We start from the raw sequence: 22,779 nt of genomic DNA on the forward strand, positions 1-22,779 counted from the left end.
CTCCATGGATTTTTTGACCCTTAATTACATTTTTTTTTGTCCCTTCTTCTAAGTGATTCCAATTCTTTCTTTCTTCCTTTGTGTGTGTGTGTGTGTTTTTTTTTCTTTTTTTTTTTTTTCAATTGGTGTAGAAAAGAGAGTAATATTCACTTACCATCAGAATTTGCCTTGTTTGGATTGCTTGTTTCCGTCGGAAAATATTGTCGTTTTCCGTGATCACATTTCCCTATCACCTTTTTCCCTCACATATATCAAATCGCTACAGTAATTTTTCCATGAAAAATGACGGAAAATGCAATCCAAACACAGCTTATGTTTATCAATCTTTTTTCAAAATATATTATTTCATAATACAATTCAACACTTAAATTTAATGTATTCAGATCTTAATATATTCAGACGCATTTGCTAATAAAAAATTAAACATCTGAATTAATTATGTATTACTGAATTTACTAGACAAAACTCGTTCCCAAAAATAAGTGATAAACTATTCACTTATCACTGAATGTGATATACAGTAAAATGTATTTGATTTAATGCTTAACAATTCAATAATTTAATGAATTCAAACTTCAGACTTCAAATTCCAAACTTTAATCAAATGCGCCCTTAGTTTTTGTCGAAATCTTGCTGTTCCATATGACTTCCAAAATGTATTCTAATACAAAACAATTGCACTTTCAAGACTACTGAAATACACAGCTGCTCTCCCTAGAGTCAGAAGCAAACATACTTCCACTTCCAGATCCAATATGGCAAACATAAGTAGCATCAGCTTAGCTCGTTGTGGAGAGGCAATTTTGATCATAACAGGATAAGTCCATTGAACGTGTGCTTGTAATCTTAGCGAACAAAGACGCTATAAAGGAAGAAATACATCAAGAGTCCTCCTAAGAATTCAATTTGTTCAACTTTCCACAATATTTACATCCTTTGGTACAGCAACCTAAACGACTAATTCATGAATTCCACACTAATTTACAGACAACAAACGTGGTCGATAAACATTGAATTCCTTCACTCGTGCTACAATATTGAGTATACCCGTATGCATTTCTTTTCTTCGGTTTCTGGCTTCTTCTGGCTTCTGTTCGTCCCCTTCTTCAGGAACGTAACCGACATGCTGACACTATATTATTTTAAAGAATACAACAAAAATGTTTCAGATATCTGAAACATACAATTCTTTCTTTTATACAATGCAGGAACACAGTTTCCCTGCAATTCATGGTTTAAAGCTTGAGCTTTAAAATCATGGACCAAAATACCATTATCTCAGCTTTTCTGAGATTCTTCCATTTCAATTCAGGACACATAGGATGACACTATGCCAGCAACCCTGCCGAACTTTGGTAAATTTGATCAACATGGGCAACAGGCACATAAACTGCATCCCGCAGTGTGCTGTGCGTACGGCCGTAGAAAAGATATACAACCATTCCAATGAACAGCCATACTGATACTCGGATCCAAGTTGCAGAACTGCACGTGCAAGCATAAGCATGAGCAGCAGGATGAAAATAATACAAACAGCAGTCATTAGCTATGAAGCTGTTGACACATTTTGCTATAAAAATCAATCCCTTTTATATCTTGGTGACCAACAAATGAAGGACCAGAGACAAATTCCAAATGCTGAACTTGAGATTCCAAAGACAATAATTTCATCGAAGTAAACCTATAGAGAGTCCAGTAACTGGGGAGTTATTAACGTGAGTATTGAAGATCATAAATATAAGAAAACCTGAGTAAAACTCCACTAAAAAGATATCAAGTGCTTCTTGATGGAGAATCCGTGACTAGTGAAGAGCCAAAAGAATAAGAACTAGCTAAGTACTCACCCAAGATTAATCAACAAGTACGCGTTGATGAGAATGCAGGCAATTGGTAGCAGCGGGACAAATGGGCAAATGAAACCTGAGCAAGGGAAAGAAGGAGAGACTTTAGGACACTTTAACTCCCACAGACAGCTTAAGTAAGATATCAAAATCACTACAGGTCAATATTTTTGAAGAACCGAACACAAACAGAACCATGAGTTCTATTTTATGTTCAGCTCTTCAAAAACTTCTATTTTCGTTTACACAACATCACCACTAAATCATGTCCATAAATGAGCTTATTCATTTTTGGCAAATATTCAGAGAAGAACCAAGCCATACTATGGCAATAATGAAAGCATTAGATACGCAAATCATCTCTAAGTGTTGGATCCAGCTAACATATAACCAGAGCATACCTCCTGAGTGCCCGAAATTGTGTCTAGCTTCATCTTGGTCTATGAAAGTCAGAACTACCAGACCAGATAAAAGAAGAACGCCACCAATTCCACAGGTTGTATACCGAAGATAACTGGCAAAAAATCAGTGGGTTATGAATTACACAATTGTATGATAAAAGCCCCTGTGCACTCAACCTTCTCCAGTATTTTTAACATTCCAATGATACTTTTCTGGCCTTTCATTGAGTAATTACATAATCAACCTTTGGATATTACAGTATCACAAAATTACCCACCTTGGGAGGCCCAAATTTGAAGCAGCATATGTAAGCACAAGCACACCAACACAAGTAAACATAATGGTCCAGCCAGCAATTTTCCTTCTGTTCTCCTCATTTACAACAACTGTGAAAAGCAGAAAACAATAATCAATATATGGAAAGTCAAATAGAAGTACAGGAATGACTTCTCTATATATCAAAGAAATAGTCTCATAAACCAAGCTTGTTAACCCAAAGGCGAGAAAATTTTGGATCTTCAGATCACTTTGTAATCTCAGTAAACTCTCTGACTAGAATTTGGAAAAAAAAAATTACATTTCTGACAAGAATGCTGAAAACTTACAGCAACATTTTGCATCTGATTTCTCTAATAGAGGATGTTCAGCGGCTCCCTGCTTGCAAACTAAAAGTGGAGTGCTTTCACAAGAGGATATGTGAACTTTAGGATTCTCCACTTCAATTTTCCCATTATTACTGCTACAACCATATTGCACAGCTACTGAATCTATTGCATCCTGAAAAGATGGAGGAAGTGGAACCACATCCGGTGGAACGTATCTGAGTATCAGCACAGAAATCGCCACCATTGTAAATGCAAGAAGTGTGCCAACACTGACCTGCAAGAAACTAAATCCATCAAGAAATGCAACTCCACTATACAAATTAACTCCAAAGTCTTATGAATTCAGCAAGGACTCTGTCCAGAAGAATTAGGTAAATTGGGTCTTGTGGTTCTTGTTCCGGACATTTGGCTAGCCATGAGGTAATAGTAAGTTCTTGCATGAAGAAATGAGTTCAGAACAGTGACACAAGCACATTGATTCTGCATAACACACCCACCTTATCGTGCACACGAATAGAGCAATCCTGGAAAATTATTATTTCAGAGCAATAATAAGCATACCATTCCTGCCAACTGATCGACATCCATGAAGAACGCTAAAGTTCCAGAAAGCAAGCCAGTCACAACAGTGCTTTTGACAGGAACTTGCGTCTGTTTGCTAACATCAGAAAAAAATGAAGGAAGCAATCCATCACGAGCCATTGCCATAAGGATTCGAGGCTGAGAAATAAGACAAGATATTATTATGTTTTCGTGTGCAAATGGGCCTTTTTTTTATATACAGAGATAGAGAGGCATAGATAGTAGCTATACCAACGAGGCAACCAGTAAAAGATAATAATCTTCTTAACAATTTGTATCGACCGAACTAAAATGTGAACATCATAAAGGTGCAACTTTAAGAGTTGGCAAGTCAAAAATCATAGTTATACCTGAGGCAACATAGAACCCATCAATGTTGAGCAAAGAGCAGTACAAGCTCCAACAGTTATTATATATCTGAATAGAAACAAAACAGAGAAGTATTAGGTAAACTTCAACATGCAAGATTTACCTCACATGCCTAATATCTCAAAAAAAAAAAAAACTGATGCGCATTGAAAATGTTACAAAATAAATTTACATACGCTGCCCAGTTGATTCCATGAGTAGCAAATGCTGAAGAGATAGGAGTGTCAGGATCCATTGAGTAATAAGGAACCAAGCCAACAATTACCGCAGAGACCAACATATACAGCATGCAACATATAGACAGTGCGAAGCCAATCCCCATTGGCAAATCTCTTTGAGGATTTTTAACCTGTTAGAAAGTTAAGAGCTCAAAATAGAATGACATGCCTCAATAAATCTTGCTGAAAAAAAATACCAAGCCAAATCAAAAGTACCTCTTCAGCTGTACTAGCAACTGAATCAAATCCAATGTACGAAAAGAAGACAGTGGAAGCTCCAGCAAGCATTCCATCAACCCCAAAAGGGAAATACCTAACAATCCATAAAAGATGATGACAAAATTGATTACAGACACTTTAATGAAACTGTAACTATAAAATTCCTTACCCAAGAGGAAGTTCATAACCCGGCCATCCAGTCTTGAAACCCAAATATCCACCAACTACAATGACAAATATCATTGCACATATGTTTGCACAAGTAACAATTCCTTGTACCAGTGTACTCTGCCAAAGTATTTTGTGTAAACAAGATGAATAAAATCAATTCGAAAGAATAATCCAGGAACTACTCAGAAGATATACCTCCCTGATTCCAACACATAACAGTCCAGTGGCAACAAAAACTAGAATTGTTGCACATGGGTCAACTACAATATTAAGCCCAGGGATGGTTTGACGGGCAAGAAAAACAGGGAGCCTATCTGCACCTCCAAAGAGCAATGCCTGTCAAGTGAAAGAATAATTAATCAACTTGCAGAAAAGAAGACAGGACCAGCATACTTCTGAATCCCCAATCATCTAAACACATGATCAATGAAGGCGATGAGACGAGTAGTGGAAGACTATTCAAGCAATAAGGATTTCATTTTGTTACTCATTATTCAGGCCATAGGCTTTGTCCCTATAACCCTAGTCCAAAGAGTCACTAAAATGATTATAAATGGAGAAGAGTAATAAGACACACCACCAGAGTATTATCCTACTGAAGGAAAGGTCAAACTGATATATGCAAGCAATTCATACTTATTTAATTATGATGTGGTTGCAAAAATGAGAAGTGAGCAGCTGACACCAAAATTAATAAAATTGATATTACTAGACTGGCTCAAAAAACCAAAATAAACCAACTAAAGCATGAAGTTTGATGAGAAAGCATAATACCAAATTAGGGGATATGCCACGAGCAACTGCAGAGCCTCCAATGGTGTATTCCAATATCAATGCCCAACCGATGAGCCAAGCAACCCTGTCAAATATTTGGTTTTGAAAATCAACAACCAAATGATCACAAACCTCAAGAGGAATGACCAGATTGATGCCATTGACATTCTGATTTTCTAAGCACCATTCCGATATGCCATTGACATTCTGATTTTCAAGAGAATATTTTGCAATTTCACAATCTAATTATGCTTATTAAAAACTTAATTGAAAAAAAGTTACGTCCAAACTACTTTATTTGCAAAATAATGCATAATTAAACACCTACAAGCATGAAGAAATTACCCTTCCCCAACACAAATGTATGAATAATGATAGGCACTTCCAGCTGACGGACAGCGACTAGCAAGCTCAGCATAGCAGAAGGCAGAAAGGGCAGCTGCTATACCAGCTATTAAGAAGGAAAAAGTGAGGGCCGGCCCAGAATGCTCCCTGGCAACTGTACCAACAAGAATATATACCCCAGCTCCAATGGTTGAACCAACTCCTGAAAATTGAAGAACCAAGCAACATGAACAAGTTCTAAATCATTAAAATCAATCACTTCATCAACACGTGTAACCCAATAACTAGCTGCAAAATTTAACGTTGTTTGAGTATATTACGGTAAAAATTCAATTTTGAGCATCCATGTTTGTCAATATGGTCCTTGGTAAGTATGAATCAATATAAGTCAGTACAAAAAGCTAAAACAGGATTAAATCAGCCAACAAATAAGCTCTGAACAATATGCGATCTAGAAAAGAAAAAAAAGTACAGGAAAAAAGATTCAAAACAAATTTAAACTAAAGAAAAGACGTTCAGAAGATTTTTATCAAAAACAGTTACCTATGGCAATGAGATGAGGAACGGTCAAAGCCTTGGCTAACTGATGATGATGGTGACGATGATAAGAAGGTTCACCAGAAGCAGAAGATGAAGACTTTGACTCAGCAGAATCAACCAGTTTCCTCCTTATTAGACCTTTCAACAATCCTCCTCCTCCTCCACCACTACCACCATATCCATTCTTTTGCGAATCAGAAGCAACAAAGGCCATCACTATTTGCCCAATTGGGTACCCAAAAATTCGATCTTTTCCTTTCTTTTCAACCTTCAGCCCTACAAAACATTCAATTCCCCAAATGGGTTTTCAAATTTATGGTCCTTTTCCCAAGTTCCAACCTTCAGCTCGGGGATTGCAAAATGAAAATTCAATCTTTTAACCAAAATTTTCCCCTTATGCTGCAAGAAGAAAAGGGTTGCTGGTACACGGTTAGAGAAGGAGAATTCTGCAAATCCCAGCGGCCCAGAAGAGAGATTCGGCAGAGATTCTCTGTGTGTTAGGCCCCGGGAAGCAGACGTGAAGGGGGGTGGGGGGAGGGGTTGCGGATAGATTCAGCAATGCTTATATAGAAGAATCCAGCAAAGAATCTACTTTAAGCAATGATGTATTGAATTGAATTTACAGGGGAACTTATTTTTGCCCAATTGGGTTGTTTGTCTGTGGGAAGAGATCAATTATTAGTCATGCTATGTGGGGTCTCTCTGACATGAGTTAGTTGGCTAACGTTAGCATGTTTGTGACAAAAAGGAAGCCTATAGAATTATTATATGTCGTCAAACATTCAATGGTTTCAGATTCAAATGGGACTAAGTAAGATGTTCACCACATTGTTCAAACAAAGCAAATTCACGTGTGGTGGGCATAAACGGGTGCTTTCCTAGCAATAGTTTATGATGCAAAGCGTCTCATGAATGGTAATAGCATTTTTTAGGACTGATGGGGGTGAAGTTGGTTGATAAGAAAAAGATTCTGAGTTGGAAATATGATACTCAAAAATTCTAAGACTGGTGGATTGGATAAGAGTATCGGATTCTCAAAGAAGAGGCATGGATCAGTTAATTTAAGCCGAATGCTGCTACCTTTCCTGAGGGGAGCGAGGGTGAGCTTGGATTGGACGAGAGTTTTGGATTCTCGAAACGGATACTCATAAATAAGAGATGGCAAGAGTTCCTTCCCCACTCTAATTTGGTTTTGGGTGGTTTTGTTGTTGTTGTGTTGGGGAGTTGGGGGGATTTTTTCTTTTTTCGTTATAATAAAGTTTTAAAAAAATAAATACTTAGATATAATTTTAAAGATATATACATTATAAATACACATCAATAATATGTGCACATATATATATATATTATGATTTATGAATTAAAGGTATCATAATTTGTATGATAAAAAGATGATTAGACTATTTTTAGTTTATTTGAATTTTTTCATATATTGTAAGTTGTTTATCAAAAATAAAAATAAAAATAAAATGATGCTTATAAGTTCATATTTGTTATTAAATATGGAGAAATGAATTCAAAATATCAAAATAAAGTTTATACTGATTTCACGTTAAATATTTAGCTAAAATTTAAAAGAATGATTTACAAAATTATTATTGATATTACATATGTAGATAAATAATGTCAAAATAAAAAAATAAAATTATAATTAGCCAATAGTAGCGGTAAAGGCACTAGTGGGAATGGGGGGCAAGGGAGAGAGAGGGAGAGATGGCGGTAAGGGAAGTAGGGGACGGGGCGAGGGTCAAGGAAAACTTTACAGCATGGGCGTTCTATTACCATTCCTACTTATAAAACCTGTTGGCAGAACCAAACAAAAGCCCCCGGGGTTAGATCACCCGGTCTGCGGCTGGAAAACCACTCGCAAGGTCGTGGGATCGAACCTCATCTAACGCCTGGGTGCGGTTGGGGTGGCGCTGTACTCCAGGCGCAGGGGATTAGTCGGGCCGCCTTCGGGTCTTGACCCGGACACCCCTGTGTTGACAAAAAAAAAAAAGAACCAAACAAAAAGCCAATAATTCCAATTGGTCGCCCTCTTCCTACACTCTCGGGCTTAAGATTCCATTCTTTTTCATTGGCAAATTTTTACATGATTTGCTTTCAGTGCAAAAAAGATTTAGTTTAAAATTTGTGCAAATTCTGTTTATTTCTTTAGGCATATAAATATGTGAAAATTCTTGTTGTCTTGTAAAAATATAGGATCCAATCTTATTAAAATTTTGTGAATCTTTGCAAGATTTTGGTGTGTGCATACGTTTATTAAAACAAGGAATTTGTAATTTTAAAGTGACAGTAGAAATGCACGAACTAGAAATAAAATTGACAAATAAATTACTTTTTTTTATGAACTGCTCTTTGTTTTAATTTGCTTGACTTGTATGCGAGTAGAACTGTAAACGAATTGAGTTAAGTTAGATATCTCATGTTTGAACTCTATTCATTAAACTACTCGAACAAGGTTTGTGTTCGCTCGATAATTTTCGAATTTGAAATCTCCATTTGTGTTCGCCTCATTAATTAAAATACTAGTTTGAGTTCGAGCTCAGATTCGCTTCGTTTAACATAAATGAGCCAATCTCAAATAGGCTCAAGAAGTTCAAATTCAAGTTCTTTCTCTCAAATAATCAATAGATTCAATGCTAAACGAACCATCTAATCCTAAATTTTATGAAATGATAATTAGGCCTAAATTCGTGAACGATCGTTTAAATTCGCAAACAAGACTAGTGTTCATTTGATTACTTATCAAGCCAATGTTTTTTTAAACTCGACTCATATAAAAGTTTCAACAAGTCGTTATCGAACGCAAACAGCTTAAATAAGTTGAGCAATCGAACAGTTTGACTAGCATAATAGCGCTATGTGCGAGAGAGCGAGGATGGCAGTCCAATCGCATAATAGCACTATGTACGTTTGTATGTATCATACAGATAAAAAACTGACCTAGTCTAGGCTTAATTCTGGACTAAAATATACTACAAATGGCATAAACGTACAAAACAACAAAAACTTGGATAAGCATGAATTCACAGCCTCTTCAGTTTGGTATGGAAAATTAGAGAATTAATTAATAGGATTGGAACACAAGTTAAGTTGTGCCGTGAAGAAAAATTGTGCACTGGTGTGCTGGCTAGGATGAATATTAGCTTGCAGTTTGAATTTATATGTTTGTTCTTCGATCCTCAAGATTCCTTGAAAATTTTGTTAAAAAAAATACGAATCTTATGGGTGCATTTTATATTGGAGATATAGCTTAGTATTCTTTTTCCAAAATGCCACAGACAGTTGTCCTCATTTTAACTCGGAATGCAGCATCATTTTCCCCTCTATTACTGAGAAAAAAAATATCATAGAGATGCATGACTGTGTAAGCTTAGTTATGGACTAGGCTTATTCTGCAAATGGCAAATACGTTTGAGAGCATCAAATAGCTTGTATGAGCTTTTCTGTGTAGCTTGAGTATATCGACTGTTGCAACATTAAAGTAAAATTGGCAGATAATGAATAGGTTATGGCTGCAATCTCCTCGTGTCAATCACCAAAGTACCCGCATGAGAATTCATTCTTCGAAATTATAATTTTTTTTTCACTTTATAAGCTAAACTTTTATTCTCTACTTGTTGCACCATTGAACTCCAGAAGTTCAGGTCACAAGGTCCATACGTAATCTTCCCTGCAATTACCTAATAATGGCTTCGGAAGTATGATTGCTAGGATCTTTTAGATATTCCCAAGTTTGATTATGGACTAGGATTAGTGGAAATGTGTACATGGAAATCATGTCCAAGAATTTCACAGAAATAATTGAACAAGATTTTATGTTGTTTCCTTTTCTTTTTTATAGAAGGCATATCACAGGGCATATGGGGATGTATAATCCGGCCATCAACCATATTTGTACAATTTGAAACTAAAATTTTTGCACTCTTGGAGCCTGTATTCTAGTTCTTTTAACAGCTACAACGTCTAGAATAAGCAATTCTTGTCAGCAAATTGCTGGGTGAAAATGGTTTCCAGACACATTTTGATGCCATCTGGAACATGGTTCAAAGACTCGACCGAGACAGAGATGACTCGACCGGGTTGTCACTGGAATGGGGCTTTTCGTTCCGATATCGAGACGAGATAACTCCGAAATAATGAATCGCCGAGAACTCGGCTGAGTCACCCAGAAATCAGTCAAAATGACTTCGAGATGGATAGAAATGGTCGAGTCGCCCTGAGTCATCTCGAGTCAATTCGAATTTTTATTATTTTTACTAATTTTTTAATTATTTTTGTTTATCATATTTTTTTACAATTTTTAGAATATTAAATGTTTCAAAAATTTGCATCTAGCTGAGCCCGTGACTAATATGTCGAACTGATGTAAAACGGTTCGGACCACAACCGCAACTTTGAACCATGATCTAGAAGGGAAATCCAAAAAGAAAATGAACACACTGGAGGATGTTTCTGTGCAAGGGTTTAGCTGTAGACGATCTTAAGTTCTTTCTCAACCGAATGATTCGTTGAAAGGAATTTGAAGGAAACAAATATGAGTGGCATTTATCAAGATTGCATTCTTGAGGTCTAGGCTTATTTTTATATTTCTATTTCACTAATGTCGATACATAAGATTAATTTCATTGCTTGATTGTTTTTGGGCTGCAAACCACTACCGACTGCAAAGTCTATTGTTACCAGATTTAAAAGTTTTCATTATGATTGGAAAGTTGGTACATTATTTGTATATTGTTATAGGAATCCCATCCACCTTTCTGCTACGAAATAGAACTATAGGTTTACTGGTTGATTTCCGGATTAATATCTGCCAATTCACCAGTGAAATCATCGTCTGCTGGTTCAACCTTATTCTTGGGAGCTAAGAATTCGGGTGCGTTTTTCTGTTTAAGCTGCTTTTCAAATAATTGATCTTTGCCTCGCATGACATCTCTCCATGGTACAGGTTCACTGGCCGGGTGGTCCAAGTCCCATGGTTCAATACCTGGCTTTTCGAATAAATCATCTCCGTCTCGAGTGACATAACCCCATGATTCAGATTCACTGGCTGGGTGCTCCAAGTCTGTTGGTCCTGGAGGAACATAGCCCGATGATTCACTGGCCTGATCTTCGAACAATTCATCAGTTTGGTGATCCGAGTCCCATGGTTCACTAACTGGCTTTTCCACTAAATCATCTCCGTCTCGAGTGACATATCCCCATGGTTCAGGTTCACTGGCTGGCTTCTCAAGTAGTTCACTGGCTTGGTCATCATCATGTTTCCAGTCATCAACTGGTTGAATGCGGTTTTCAGCGGGGAGTGCTGATGGTGATATTCCTTCACTGGGATCTAAAAGGAGTCTACTATGAGCAGAACCAACAGATAAAAATATCAGAAGCAGCATTCCCATGCTAGCAAGATCTCGTGAAGCCATAGCGAGATCTTGCAGTTATTGCCAAACTGAATTGCAATGACATATCTGTGAATCTTTAGGCTTTATATAAAGGGCACAATCAGAGAGTTGTTCAGTGGTTAGAGGGAACTGATTGCGTGACTCGATAAAAGCACGGGCTGAAAACTGCACCAGTAGTCCTGGTATTACGGAGTCATGCAATTTGTGGGGAAAGTTATCTACAAGTACAATGGCTGATATTACTGCCCACAAGATTTGAGATTAATGCCTTCCAATGAAATTATTTCCATTGCAACAGCATCAGGAGTGTGACACTAAGAATCTAAAGAGGGAACCCTCTTACAAGGAACCAAATTCTTGTGTCTCACAAGACATTAATTTGTTTACTCACGGGTGTTTGCATGAAAAACTACAAGTACCATCCAGCTAGTTAGTCGTTGTGGGAGAGAACATACTGGCTTACACAAGTAAGTGAAGCATGCCTTAGAGAACGCTATCCAGGACAAAAGCAATGACACTTTGTGGTCTGAGACTTCTGTACATCAACCGCATCAGATAATTTTACAAACAAGCCTTCTTCCTAAACACTAAAATAAGAATGACCCTATGTCACTACAATTTGAAGACAGAAAACAAAGTAATGAATCCGAACTAGGGCAGCAACAGAACAGAGCTCATCTTTCAGAACAAGAGCTTGAATATTTCTTTCAATGTTAGCTCTATTCTAACATAAGACAATTAAGGACAGGCCAATACACATTTAGAAAGATACTCTCTGCAGTCCCCTAAACACTGAATAATTTTGTTGTATACTAAATGTTTAACACGTTTTGTAAAGCTTACAGAAATTGGTTGAAATTGACCATAAAGCACCAACCTCTACGACCCAGTCACAGTTATGTTATGCGCATGATTCAAGCATGCCAAAGCAACCAAACATCTAAAGTCTAAACCCACTATATTACTCCAAAAGAACAAGTAAATCATTTATTAAAACTAACCAATGGAAACATCCTGAAGTGCTCTTAAGCTTACAATAAAATCACGGAGAATTTGAAAAACTACAATTAGATTTCTTGACCCTTGTCTGCACCTGACCCTGCACCGCCCAAAGCTTCAGCCATCATTTTCGCCCTGTTCTGTGCTTGCCTTTCTACGGCTACCATATAGAGGCCTATACAATTGAATAATCAAGAAACACGGATGACCAGTTCAAAAGGATGGAAGCAAAAACACAATTGATAATTCGCAATAAGCAAATTTTTTTTGAGGTTCCGCACATAGCATGTGGTATATTCTTTATTGTCCAAGTACTCCCTCATGCTCATACCAATTTAATTCAAGTCTGACCTTCAAAACCAGGCTTAACCCATCAACTACAAATTTAAAAGAAGTTCTGGTATACTTCTATCATGCATACACTAACACCTTGTACTGCCAACTTCAAGACTTAAACTCATTTTTTGGCTTAACAATTATCTGTGAAACTATAACATTTAATAAGCAGTAATGCATATGGTACTATTTTGTTTTACTCTTCTGCAACCTCTAGTCCTGAGATCAGCTTACTTACAGCTCATATTCATCTCCAAAGACTACACATATGATCTTGAAAGATGATACATCAGTGCATTTCTAAAACACGTACAACTGTAAGCCATCTAACCTATAACAACTGGTTATCACATTTATATCAAATCTTAGGGATCATACATATAGTATATCATCTACTATACCACCTTAAGTAAATTGTTAGATGCAGTAGATCTTTGTTCAGAACTTCTCAAGCAAACACAATAGGATAACAGGACCAGCATACCGATTGCACTTCCAATTGCACAGACCCAAAGAATCCTTGAAGACCATTTATCACCAACAACCCCTCTATTTCCGAATCCCATGTCTCCCTGCCGAAACTCTGTGTTTTTGAAATTAACCAGCAGAAGTGACCACTGAAAAAACAGAATACAAGGGAAATGGTAAAATTATGCATGAATTAACTTGTTAGCACTCAAAAACTTTAACATTCAAAATCTACAACCCAAAGAGGTGTTATTTGAAATTGCAAGTTATCAGTAACAGCAACATTGATGAAACTAAACACAATCAAAATCAGAGAGAAATAATAGGTTCAAAGACCTCAAGAGTTATCTTTAGCAACACTTAACCCAGAAGTGTAACAATTAAAGACAGATATCTTTGCCAGGTTATATACAAATAGTAACTATTGACTATTGCATGTACTAGTTTATTATGAACTATGTTGACTAAAAACATGTATATTTTCCATCTTCTCCATCTTAGGTTGGTAGAATCACGTATACATTCCACCCTTGAAATTTGCTACGTATACAAAAGAAATTATGAGAAACTGCCACCTTGCAACATCATGTAAACTTGGAACTGCAAAAGGAAATTCGCACAAGGAGATGAATAACATCAGCAGAATCAGCAAGGTGCTAAATATAGCACATACAATATAAACACCAAGCAAAAAAGACCACATGCGGCAAACACCAGATTTGCTGAACACAGACACAGAAAGAATGAAAACCAAAAACTTAAGCAAATCAAGAGGCCTGTCAAGAAAAAAACAAGGCAATTATTCAGCATTTTCAGCCAAACTGCTGCATATGAATGCTCTCAATAAAGATCACAGAAGCCAAAAAGAAACCATTTTCCTTAAATAAAAGTCCACAATAAACAAATTAGTTTAGCATTCCTCAATTGAATCTATAATTGATCTACCAACATCTACAACCCTTGTAATAAAGCTGCTGCCATGGCAGTTAAAATAAAGTAAATTAAATATTCTTGAAAGCTATCATATCCCATTTTTCATCTATAGTAATCAAAATTGAAACTTACTTCAAGAAAGAACCAAAATAAAGTTTTAAAAAATGAGTAAGACGTTGAGTAATTCTGAGTTCTCCGGCTCATCTGCAGTCTATCCTATGCACCAACAAATGAAAAAAAAAAACCAGTTTCACAAAAAACAGAACTCTGCAGATCGTAATGAGACCAAGAGTTATTTTGAATCCCTTAAAAAAGAAGTAATAAAGCAACAAATTGAGGATACCTTAATAAAATGTTGAAATTGAAAAGGCTTGAGATATCTAGATGCTCCAGCTGTCTTTATAACCTGAATATAGTATAGAAATTTAAGTATTGGAGTGAGCAAATCAGATATGTCAAGTAAACCACAGCAAAAAAAAGGGTATAGAATTATAATATCACAACACAAGAACTTCAGAAGAAGCATCCTTCAGCATACTAAGAATCAATAAAACTCTAATCTGCCTACAAAACCTCAAAATCCATCAAAATAGAAACCTAGATAAATGAATACATCGCAACAGTTGACATTTAACAATTGAAGAATGAATCAAAGAAAAAGAAACAGAGGCAATAGTTCATGGAACATCTCCTCTTTCTTTTGCTTTTGCTTTTTTTTTTTTTTTTTTGGTAAATGTAAAACTTCTCAAGGGATATTCATAGTGGTTGTTGTTTATGGAGGGGTTTCAAATGGCAGACCGCTCCTTTCCAAAGGAAAAAGATAAATGGGAGGGAAAGGGAAAGAATTGGGGATAGATCATTAGAGTGGTGCAACGGTGAAAGCATATGACATGTTGCACAAACAATCACTTAAATGCCTACAGATTAAACATTCATCAAACGAAAAATTAGGCTGTCATCATCCCCAATACATTGTAATAATGTCTGTCTACCATTAGCACATAATTTTCATTTAATAGCATAGGCCAAAAAAGCAGGCAAACAATCAAGGCTCACGAAAACTTTTGTACAATGTACAACACATACATGCAGCCAACAATAAGTACTAATGAAAAAACCTACGTAATCCACTCAATTCACAGGAAAACACAAACCAACCATAAAGGATAGCCTCAGTCTTTCAAAAATAACATATCACAATCTCAGCGCAGAGAACACACCATCAATCCACACAATGTTTGTAAAAAACCCAAATAACCAAGGGCTATCGACAAAATTACCATTGAAACTGGGGTCATGATTTCATAATTGACTCGAGAACACAATATACAAACCTATAACGTTCACTGTAAAACATAATAGTGATCTAAGGTCATGGAACATTTGCCTTGCTCAACCACCAAAAGCTCAGACTTTTCATCTAACCACCTAGGCCCATAAGACAGTCAATTTTTGGAAACATGTGAAAAAAAAGCCATCGCAAGTAACTTATTCATTAAGAGTAGGTGTGTCAGGAATAGAAGAGTTGGGGAAAATCAAAACATGAAAAACACAAAAAAGTAGATAATTAAACAGTGGAGACGGATCAAAAAAGGGTTACCTCAAAAATTGATCACTCTATATGAACCCTATGCAATCTTTCAATATTGAATAACCAGTTGGTCCTGAAAAGCAAAATCAAAGAGTAAGTTTAATGCAAAGGCAACTTAGTGGTACAAGAGAACCTAATTTCATAATATTTTTTCTAAAACATTCCATACATGGGAAAGATTAAAACAAATAAGCAAACATAGGCCACCCGGCACTAAATTAGAAAGCTATCTGCCAAAAGAGGCTGGAGGAGACCCCTAATACTGTAATTTCTTCTACACCGGGAAAAAATTTACATCACAAATATATACATATCTTTATAATATATAGGGAAAATCGTCCAAAACGTCCCTCACATGTTGTAAAATGACTTTTTTCGTCCCTCACTTTTAAAAGTGTAATTTTATGTCCCTTACATATTCACATCGGTCAAATTTAGTCCCTAACTAGGTTTCCGATCATTTTTTGGCCGGAATCCATCACGTGCAAGGCATGTGATCATTTTTGAAGGGTAAATTTGTCAAATTATATTTTACATAATCTAATCTATAGTCCTCCACATTTTATAAAATAAATTTTTTTCGTCCATCATATTTTATAAAATGATTTTTTCATCCCTCACATTTCACAAAATGAATTTCTCCATCCCTCACATTTCAAAAAATGAATATTTTCATCCCTCACTAATTATGTGTGTGAGGGAAACCCTAAAAAAAAATAAAAATATGTGTGTGAATACATTTTATTTAAATACATGTATATGTCTATTTGATTTTGCTTAATAATACGAATAGCATAAATATATGTACGGGTCTATTTGATTTCACTTAACAATACGAATACCATATATTATACGTGATCATTTGATTTCATCTGGTATTAGCTAGTAAAAAATCTTGCATTCATTGTCAAGTTGGCCAATAAAGTTATTTTCGGTCAAAATACAATAAGAATATGCAAATTAAGATTCTATTGGTAAATATTAGTCATAATCATACAGAAAGAGAAGATAGCCCACAAGTTGGGCCCAATTACATACATGTGTTTATGCTATTATTATTAAGCAAAATCAAATAGACATATACATGTGTTTAAAAAAAATGTATTCACACACATAATTAGTGAGAAATGAAAAATTCATTTTTTGAAATGTGAGGGATGGAGAAATTCATTTTGTGAAATGTGAGGGATGAAAAAAATCACTTTATAAAATGTGAGGGACGAAAAAATTTATTTTATAAAATGTGGAGGACTATAGATCAGGTTATGTAAAATATAATTTAACAAATTTACCCTTCAAAAATGATCACGTGCCTTGCACATGATGGATTCCGGCAAAAAAATGATCGAAAACCTAGTTAGGGACTAAATTTGGTCGATGTGAATATGTAAAGGACATAAAATTACACTTTTAAAAGTGAGGGACGAAAAAAGTTATTTTACAAAATGTGAGGGACGTTTTGGACGATTTGCCCTAATATATAAGAAGACGTTTGGAGGTTTACTGTTCATTACAATTCATCTGCTCTCTTCAGGGGCATTTTTGTCCTTAAAGCCTTTTGGTTGTTCTTTTTCTTGGAGCTAAGACGTTTGGAGGGTTAGTGTTCATTACAATTCGTTTGCTCTCTTCAGGGCCATTTTTGTCCTCCAAGCCTTTTGGCTGTTCTTTTTCTTGGAGCTATTAGAACTGGTTGTTGCTTATTGCAAGGCTTAGCCGAATGTTAGTGGAACATTGGCTGTTCAGAAAATTCATTATATATATTAACATTGCTCATTCTTATAATTGTATGTTCAGAAAATTAATTACTAACTGTATATCGTTTTGCAACAAGAGTGTATATGAAGATGAGAACTTTGATGAGACTCACAGCCAACTAGCTATATTACTAGCCTCAAAGATTCAAAGATGCCTTTTTGTTGGAAGTTTTTCTTTTAAAGCCTACTTCTACAGACAACTCATCTCCTTGATTAATATTTTAGCATTCATTTTACCAGGTTATGTAAAATGCATTTCAAGAATAGGAAGCATAAGTTTTTTTTGCTTTCGTATGTGTTCATTATTCATAACAAACCTTTTTATTGTTGAATTTTGCCTTCTAAATTTGTTCGGTATTTCTATCTATTGCATCTATAAGAAAATAAATCATGGCTAGATAAATACTGATTTTGAAGTATAAAGTGGCACTGGTATTACATAAGTTAACTATGCATTTCTTTTTAACCATGCCATACACGTCTTACTTTATTTTCTACTATATCCTTTTATCTTAGCTAAAGCTATAGACAAACGTCCTGATCTCAAGACTAAGGCTGCTGAGTCAAATAAAGCACCAAAGATAGATCCAAGATCAAAGGCCATTGTTCAAAGGATGCTTGATAAGTATGTAAACTTCTGAAACACTAGATTATACTATAAATTTGAACTTTCTCTCATTATCTCATTTTTAAAACTCCCTCTAGGTATATAATTAACAAAAGATATCAATAAGCTGTGAGAATAGATATAAAATACCAGAGATTGGATAAGCTTCAGCAAGCCCTTATACGAAGTGACAACATTCAAGTAACCCTATACTATTGTAATCATGTCTGTCACAATCTTGTCAACGCTAGAAAATATCAGCGTGATGTGATTATATCTATCTAATTCATTCTTCTAAACCTTATTCCTAATTCTAAAAAATGTTGGTCCAAGTGTATCAGATGTCAAAATTTCAGAAATTCTAACCTCAACTACTTTAATGCATATGTCACCTGATTATTTAAGCATATGTCAGCTTCTCATGTTTTTGGATAGACCAGAGGACATTGCTGCTGTATTTGAGAAACTCTTAAGAACAAAAAGCAAGAATGATGGTTTATTGGGATTTCAAATATAGCATTTGACCTTGTAGAGAATGAACACCAAGCTTATCTTTTGAAAATGAGGGACTAACTTTCCAGTCCCAAGAAAGATATTCAGATAACAGAGGGTAATCAAAATTCTGAAGGAAACTATTTATGCTACGAAGTTATCAAAAATAAAAGGGATGCTGTCTCGAGAGACTTCCATACAGTTGACATTGCAATTCTTATATAGTTATAATAAGTAAGACATTTTTCCTATTTTCTTTTCTTTTCTTCCCAAGATGCTTTCTCAGTTTACTAGATTTCTTTGAAACATTTGACTAATTGTTAGCTTTTTGCATATTAGATTGCATTTCATAATTCTCAACACAATAAAGCAATCTGTTAAGATGAGAAATAATATTTTAGTTAGCACAAGATAAGATGTGCATAATAGTTTAAAAACATCGTTAGTTAGTTCAAAATAAGATCTGAGTAATGCCTGCGTGAATCATTAGACGATCACTCAATGACATTTAGTAAATCAAATTTGATTACAATGAAAAAAACATCAAAGACAAATAGCAAATAGCAAGCATTCTCAATTTCAAATTTTGTATGCTCGGTAACTTTTTCACATGAACAAAGTTCAATTTTCAGAATTAAATCAGAGGCTGTTTTTCCAAATCCCACATTAACTGCTTTACATTCCACATTTACAAGGGGAAAATTTTTTTATTCAAGGGGAAATTCCAAAACTTACAAGGAGGAAGAGGAATTGAGAGTCAAGTTAGTTTTCAAAACATTTGTAAAATATGGTGCTTTGTTTAAAAGTTAAAGTCATTTGTAAAATAATTTAGCACAATCATAGGAACAGATATCAAGTTTTTGATGCTCATATATTTCATTGTATGATAAACAACTATGACAATATGGTGCGTTACTGAGAATACTGATTCTATGATGGAGAGGACTCAAAACATCTTGTAGTCATTGAAAAATATTAAGTTGTTTAGTGATGCATTTTGTGTCAGTCGATGTTTCTTAGCATATAAAGTTTTTTTTGCATTCGACAATCTTGCACAAACATACACTTTTTTTTAATAGATCTAGAAGTCATGCAAGTCGACACACCACATCCATCCGTACATATAATTTTAAGTACAAATTATACTATAATATGCACTAAAATATATAATATAATACCTACCATAATATGTATGATTAGGACTATCAATAGGTCTAACTGGCATGACTTTGGCCTATTCAACTTGAGAAAAGTATAATTGAATCAGTACACATGATTAGATTGGAAAGAGTTTGGGTTGAATATAAGACTCGATTTAAACGTGAGTGGAGCCTGGGTGTCATTTGGCTCGATCCAGTTAGAATCTGATCCATTAAAGGTTACATTAAAAGTGTATGTTTTGTATGTAATAATGTGTATATTCTGTTTAATAGTGAGTTTGGGCCAATTGTGAAATAGGCCTGAAATGGGCCAATTAAAACATGCTAATAGCATTATCCATGCCGTCACAACTGTCAACACGTTACTGTGCACCTACTTTCCTCATTGTTTTATATGCTGCATAATGATAATAGTAGTTATCTCTATCTAACATTTTGTATTTGTTTAAACTGTCACAACTAGCTCACCAGAGCTACAAATTGGACTAAGTTTAGCGCAACAGCACTACAAGTTATTGACAGCGGCCATCTACAACAACGAAAATCACTAATGGCTCCTTGTCACAGAGTGAGGCTAGAAGTGGTGGCAGCCCATATTCAGAAACATAAACATTGGTATTTGTCTTATTGCATTATCTAAAGAAGTACTTATTTTTATGTTTCCACTTTTCTACCTTTTTTTAAAAATCATCTCCTACAGGTTATACACCATAGTTCCTACCTTAGTCTTGGTTTAGCAGCATTAGGAACTCCTAATGAAGATATTTTTGATGATATAAACAATGTCGGGTAAAAGCTTAATAAATTAAAAGCTAAAATCTATTTCTAGAGTTAAAAACTTAATGAATTCTATAATCTATTTCTAGAATTAGAAGCACGTTATGGATAAATATATGCATTGGCATTGGCTTACAGTAAAACTGCAAACAACAAGACCATTTGACACCTGCTACATTTTGCTGCATCAGAATTAAGCAACGATGTTAGGCAAACAGCAGTTTGGCACTTAGCTAGTTTCTCTTACGTTCAGGCTTGGCACTTGCTTATGGTTTATGTTCTGGACTATAAGAATTTGACACCAAACCTTTACTTCTCCAAACAAGTTTTCATATTATGTCTTTGCTCTTAACTTTTTCTAGCCTTCTACAAGAATCAATGATAATGCACAGATTCAATAATTCATCTAATTGAGTTGCTAACCTTAAAATACACATGTTATTGCTGAAGCCTTTAACATCAGATGTAATTGATTTTATTCATGAAGAAGCTTTTATAACAATGGCCTGAGTGATTCCCCTGTTAATGCATTCAGGTAATTGGAAAAAATTATTCTTTGAAAGTGCTATGAACAAGATGCATAAATTGCTTTGAAAGACAAAACATAACAAAGTAACTGCAGTTGTTGGTCTTACTATTTTTAGCCAATCTTGGTACTAGAATCTGCTCATACACTTCCTTAGCTTATGCTCTAGCACTTCAGCTATCATGAGAAACAAAAAGACAAAGTAGAGTTAGCATCTCCAACTAGAAGAATGTATTCCATCATTTTTTATCTACTTCTGTAATCAAGATTGAAAAACACACCATTTTCATTTGACATTCAGTCACAATAGATCTATCATACGTTGAAAGTTTTTCAATTATTACAGGCATTACTCACAGATTATTATGTGATTGGCAGATCCACGGTAGTGCCTAATTTTTATTTTAAACGTTTTTATCATGACACAAACGTTATAAAGCTCACCATTAGTTTGCAAGTAATGTATCTTTCCTGTAATTAACTATTACCTTTGCTCTTCAGCTCCACTCACCCCAAAAAAAAAAAGCTATTATCTTTGATTCAAGCTTCCCAGTTGAGAGTTGTAACCCACTGTTGTTAATTATTACCCCATGTTGTCTGTGGATGGTGTATTGTAATCCTTTTACTTCATCAAAAAAATAATAATAATAATCCAGCCATAATTGGCAGCTGTTGTTATTCATCTATTTCCAATCAGATTTCAATTTTCCCTATTTTCAAACCCTATTCCTTAGAAATCATCGATAAGATAACAAAATTGACCCCTCGGCCAAAGTATCGACCAAGAAATGAAAGGGATGAATTTCCCACCCCTCGGCTACCCGCCGCACAAAAAACACAGAATTTGAACAGAAAAAATTAATGAAATTAAATCAGAGTGAAAATATTACCACTGCCAAGATGCAATAAGCTGAGAGGGCGACAAGAATTCTGGAAACACGAAGCGAAGGGTACAGCGAAGCGAGAAGGAGGCCCTGCAGCAGCCGCAGACCTAAATCAGGATAGCGAAGGTCTAATCGACGACGCCATGGATAATATCCTCACCATTGTCACTCTATTCCTCTGTTCCCCGCTCACTCTCTCGTACATATGACCGAATTTCTACAGAATTTAATTTGTACAAAAAAGAAAGATAAAAGACAAATGGATATATGCAGAGCAAAGAAGCTCTGAACTCTGAAGTGAAGCGCAGTGAAACCAAGGAATTAGATAAGCAAAGGAAATTTGTCAAATTGATCCCTAATATTTTCACAAAAAACTTTTTTAGTGTCTAACATTTAAAATCAGTCAGAATAGTTCCTAACATATAAATTATGAGCTAGTTTGATCCTAATATTCGTATTTGCTCATTTCTCCGACTAAAAATAACACACCTCTCTCACGTGGGTATAGTTTCAAGAGCCAAATCGAAAAACATTCTTTAATCTATGATTTTAGACTCTGAAAAAAAGAAAATATTCTCTTCAAATTTCAAGCTCTCCAATGGCTACTTTTCCATAACTCCACCCACTCCTTCTAGAGTCAATCTTGGGTCATTTTTCCTGCACCTACTCCATCAGATGCATTCCACCATCACCACTAACCCAAAGACTGATGATCCACTGGAAATAGTAAGGGCTATGGTTTTGTTACTTTCAAGAATGTTGAATCTTTCTTGCTTACCCTAGAAGA

At 35.3% G+C, this 22,779-nt stretch overlaps 2 protein-coding genes and 1 pseudogene across 3 annotated transcripts; 1 reads left to right on the top strand and 2 right to left on the bottom strand.

The window, feature by feature from the left end:
* Nucleotides 1-801: 801 nt before the first annotated feature.
* On the bottom strand, nt 802-6,697 carry LOC113775022 (cationic amino acid transporter 2, vacuolar). Its single transcript, XM_027319734.1, has 14 exons — nt 6,070-6,697; nt 5,527-5,728; nt 5,182-5,266; nt 4,603-4,743; nt 4,406-4,524; nt 4,234-4,330; nt 3,976-4,148; nt 3,781-3,847; nt 3,410-3,568; nt 2,849-3,122; nt 2,521-2,629; nt 2,243-2,355; nt 1,845-1,920; nt 802-1,485 (listed from the first exon to the last, which is right to left on the bottom strand). The coding sequence occupies exons 1-14, from the start codon at nt 6,278-6,280 to the stop codon at nt 1,329-1,331; spliced, it is 1,983 nt and encodes a 660-aa protein (XP_027175535.1). The 5' UTR covers nt 6,281-6,697; the 3' UTR covers nt 802-1,328.
* A 5,447-nt stretch (nt 6,698-12,144) lies between these two features.
* LOC113775272 lies at nt 12,145-22,285 on the bottom strand. Of its 2 annotated transcripts, XM_027320079.1 has the most exons (7): nt 21,999-22,285; nt 21,218-21,285; nt 21,006-21,101; nt 15,802-15,865; nt 14,545-14,607; nt 13,285-13,417; nt 12,145-12,639 (listed from the first exon to the last, which is right to left on the bottom strand). In XM_027320079.1, exons 6-7 carry the CDS (start codon nt 13,364-13,366, stop codon nt 12,533-12,535), a joined length of 189 nt encoding a protein of 62 aa, XP_027175880.1. In that variant the 5' UTR covers nt 13,367-13,417; nt 14,545-14,607; nt 15,802-15,865; nt 21,006-21,101; nt 21,218-21,285; nt 21,999-22,285; the 3' UTR covers nt 12,145-12,532. The 2 variants fall into 2 exon arrangements, with proteins under 2 accessions (XP_027175880.1, XP_027175878.1); XM_027320077.1 differs by lacking the exon at nt 21,006-21,101.
* On the top strand, nt 13,829-19,060 carry LOC113774190 (annotated as a pseudogene).
* Nucleotides 22,286-22,779: the final 494 nt, after the last annotated feature.

The sequence above is a fragment of the Coffea eugenioides genome, chromosome 6, assembly GCF_003713205.1.
Source record: "Coffea eugenioides isolate CCC68of chromosome 6, Ceug_1.0, whole genome shotgun sequence".
NCBI lineage: Eukaryota > Viridiplantae > Streptophyta > Magnoliopsida > Gentianales > Rubiaceae > Coffea > Coffea eugenioides.

What these genes read in the sequence shown, in the direction of transcription:
- LOC113775022 (XM_027319734.1), bottom strand. Translation starts at nt 6,280, where the DNA reads ATGGCCTTTGTTGCTTCTGATTCGCAAAAGAATGGATATGGTGGTAGT. An exon ending in TCGATCAGTTGGCAGGAATG is followed by an intron (nt 3,123 to 3,409) that starts GTATGCTTATTA and finishes AGTTTCTTGCAG; the next exon opens with GTCAGTGTTGGCACACTTCT. An exon ending in TCAAATTTGGGCCTCCCAAG is followed by an intron (nt 2,356 to 2,520) that starts GTGGGTAATTTT and finishes ATTTTTTGCCAG; the next exon opens with TTATCTTCGGTATACAACCT.
- LOC113775272 (XM_027320077.1), bottom strand. Translation starts at nt 13,366, where the DNA reads ATGGGATTCGGAAATAGAGGGGTTGTTGGTGATAAATGGTCTTCAAGG. An exon ending in TGCAATTGGAAGTGCAATCG is followed by an intron (nt 12,640 to 13,284) that starts GTATGCTGGTCC and finishes TCAATTGTATAG; the next exon opens with GCCTCTATATGGTAGCCGTA.